Source organism: Rhinopithecus bieti, unplaced genomic scaffold, assembly GCF_001698545.2.
Source record: "Rhinopithecus bieti isolate Rb0 unplaced genomic scaffold, ASM169854v2 scaffold_13029, whole genome shotgun sequence".
NCBI classification, from domain to species: domain Eukaryota; kingdom Metazoa; phylum Chordata; class Mammalia; order Primates; family Cercopithecidae; genus Rhinopithecus; species Rhinopithecus bieti.
This window is the reverse complement of record NW_016807982.1, coordinates 3444137-3447237: the sequence shown is the minus strand read 5'-3', so window position 1 is coordinate 3447237 and position 3101 is coordinate 3444137. Positions and strand designations below refer to the sequence as shown.

The following is a 3101-nucleotide window of genomic DNA, read 5'->3' as shown; positions in this document are numbered from 1 at the left end:
AAAAAAAAAAAAAAAAAAAAAAAGGACAGCTCTCACCGCCCCCGCCCCCTTGAAATCACAAGTAATATATCACTTGGAAAACAGTTTTAAATACTGAAAAAAGGTATCAAATGAAAAATTAGTCTTCCCAAAGATAACTATTAACAATTTCTTCTATGTCCTTATAGGAGTATTTTTATCGATATACCATTTTTTGTGAATGTGTGTGACATTGAACATTTACTCCCTGTCAGGCATTGCTCTAGATTCTTTATATGTTTTATCTCATTTAATCCTTACAACCCTATGAGGTAAATAACATTAGTATCCTTATTTTGTATATGAAGAAACTGATATGCAGAGCACTTAAGCCACTTGCTCAAGTTCACACAGCTAATAATAATAATAAACGGTAAGACCAGTGGTCTAATCCAGACCACCTAACTCCAGAGCTCAGGATCTACTTTATATTGCTTTTGAGGCTTTTTTTTTTTTTTTAATAAAGAGTCTTGCACTGTTGCCCTGGCTGGAGTGCAGTGGCACAATCTTAGCTCACTGCAACCTCCACATCCTGGGTTCAAGCAATTCTCCTGCCTCAGCCTCCCAAATAGCTGGGATTACAGGTGCCCACCACCATGGCTAGCTAATTTTTGTATTGTTAGTAGAGATGGGATTTCACTATGTTGGCCAGGCTGGTCTCAAACTTCTGACCTTGTGATCCACCCGCCTTGGCCCCTCAAAGTGCTGGGATTACAGGCATGAGCCACTGCGCCCAGCCTTGAGGTTTTTTTTTTTTAAATGACTGCATAATATTCCATTGAATGAATACAACATGACTCATTAAACCATACTCTTATTGACAGATGTCTTGTTTGTTCCAGTTGTTGCTATTGCATACAGTGTTATATTATATTATAGTGCCAGATATATGGTGGTATATTAGATGCAAAATTCCTTGTAGTGGAATTGTCATGATATATATCACATTTTGATATATATCACCCAGTTGTCTTTCAGAATGGTTGTACCACTCTGAATCACAGTGTATGAGTTCCTTTTTCCTCTCAGTAATAGGTATTATCAAACCTCCTAATTTTTGCCAAACTAACATGTTGAAAATGTATCTCATTATTTTGATTTATAACTCTTTAATTAGAAGTGAGGTTAAGCGTTACTTTTAATTTGTTTATTAACAATATATGTTTATTTTTCTGTGAACTGGCAGTTCATATCGTTAGCTCATTTTACTTTTGAGTTGTTTCTCTTCTTTTTTTTTTTTTCTTTTTGAGATGGAGTCTCGCTCTGTCGCCCAGCCTGGAGTGCAGTGGTGTGATCTCGGCTCACTGCAAGCTCCACCTCCCGGGTTCACTCCATTCTCCTGCCTCAGCCTCCCGAGTAGCTGGGACTACAGGTGCCCACCACCACGCATGGCTAATTTTTTGTATTTTTAGTGGAGACGGGGTTTCACTGTGTTAGCCAGAATGGTCTCGATCTCCTGACCTTGTGATCCGCCCGCCTCAGCTTCCCAACGTGCTGGGATTACAGGAGTGAGCCACCACGCCCGGCCTCTTTTTCTTTAATATAGGTAAATTTATCAATGTTTTTCTTCATGGCTTTTGAGCCACAGACTTTTGAAGCTCTACTCCCTACCCCCCGTTCTCTCTTTTGAACAATTATTTTATAATCCCTGAGGAGTATACTATCCAGGGTGCAGAAATTCTCTTTGATACTTCAATTAATAATAATACTCTTGTGTTCAAATAACAAAAAAGCCCAGAAATACTAGAGTCTCAGATTTTCCTTTTGGGATGTGACTAGAATACTTCTGGAGTTACCTAAAATGCATACCTAATTATTGTATTATGTCTAAAGCATTTCTACATATTTCTGTTCAGGTGAAAAGCTTCAGGTGCTAAAAGCTAAACTGCAAGAGGCAATGAAACTCCGAAGGTTTGAGGAGCGCCAGAAGCGCCAAGCACTGTTTAAATTAGATAATGAAGATGGATTTGAGGAAGAGGAGGAGGAAGAGGAAGAAATGACAGATGAGTCTGAGGAAGATGGAGAAGAGGAGGTAGAGAAAGAAGAGGAAGAAGAGGAAGAACTGGAGGAAGAGGAGGAGAAAGAAGAGGAAGAAGAAGGAAATCAGGAGGTTTCTGGCAATTATGTTGTTTTGTTACCTTGTCATGGTGAATATGAGAGAAAAAGTCAGACTTGATTAAGAGTATAATAAGCATGTTCAATTGTATAAGAGGTTTTAAGGGCATGGTAAGGGTAACTACCCCACATATCTCTAAATCTTAGTATCTTCAGTTCTGTCAGTACCATTGAATATCTGTAGATCATCATTATGTATCTGAATACAGATATTCAGTGGTACTGACAGAATACCATTGCCTGGGCTTCCACCTGTTTGTTTATATATTTTAATATAATAATGCTAATATTAAAAATGGCTTTGTATTTGTAGGAAATTTTATGTTTGTTGTTTATTTAGGTTTCTCTATCAGATTAAAAAGCAGTCCTAACCTTGGCTAGATCGAGGTCTGGAGTAAATTCTCAGGGAGTCAGAGGCCTTTCTGAGTTATTTTCCTTCTTTGTTGAAGAAGGCATTTGTAGAGGGGCCTCTTGCCCTTGTTCCATAGTATTGTTTTCTGCCTAGGGAAAACAGGTGATGATATGATTGTTAAGTATTAAAAAGCTTTCCTTTTTGGGCTGGGCAGGGTGGCTCATTCCTGTAATCCTAGCACTTTGGGAGGCTGAGGTGGGCGGATCACCTGAGGTCAAGAGTTTGAGAACAGCCTAGCCAACATCGTAAAAATCCATCTCTACTAAAAATACAAAGATTAGCTGTGTGTGGTGGCACACCTGTAATCCCAGCTACTCAGGCAGGAGAATTGCTTGAACTCGGGCAGTGGAGGTTGCAAGGAGCCAAGATTGCACCACTATACTCTAGCCTGAGTGACAGAGTGATACTCCATCTCAAAAAAAGAAAAGAAAAAAGCTTTCCTTTTTGTATGCTGGGATCACTTATTTTATTTTATTTTATTTTATTTTATTTTGAGATGGAGTTTTGCTCTTGTTGCCCAGGCTGGAGTGCATGAAACAAACCAGACCCACTGCAA

At 38.9% G+C, this 3101-nt stretch overlaps 1 protein-coding gene across 1 annotated transcript in view; it reads left to right on the top strand.

Moving 5' to 3' along the window:
• The window catches only part of CLSPN (claspin), a 38473-nt gene that overhangs the window by 20624 nt on the left and 14748 nt on the right, over positions 1–3101 (top strand). Inside the window, exon 10 of the mRNA XM_017884425.1 lies at positions 1875–2135. Within this exon, the coding sequence (XP_017739914.1) occupies positions 1875–2135 (261 nt within the window). The remainder of the gene's footprint in view (positions 1–1874; positions 2136–3101) is intronic.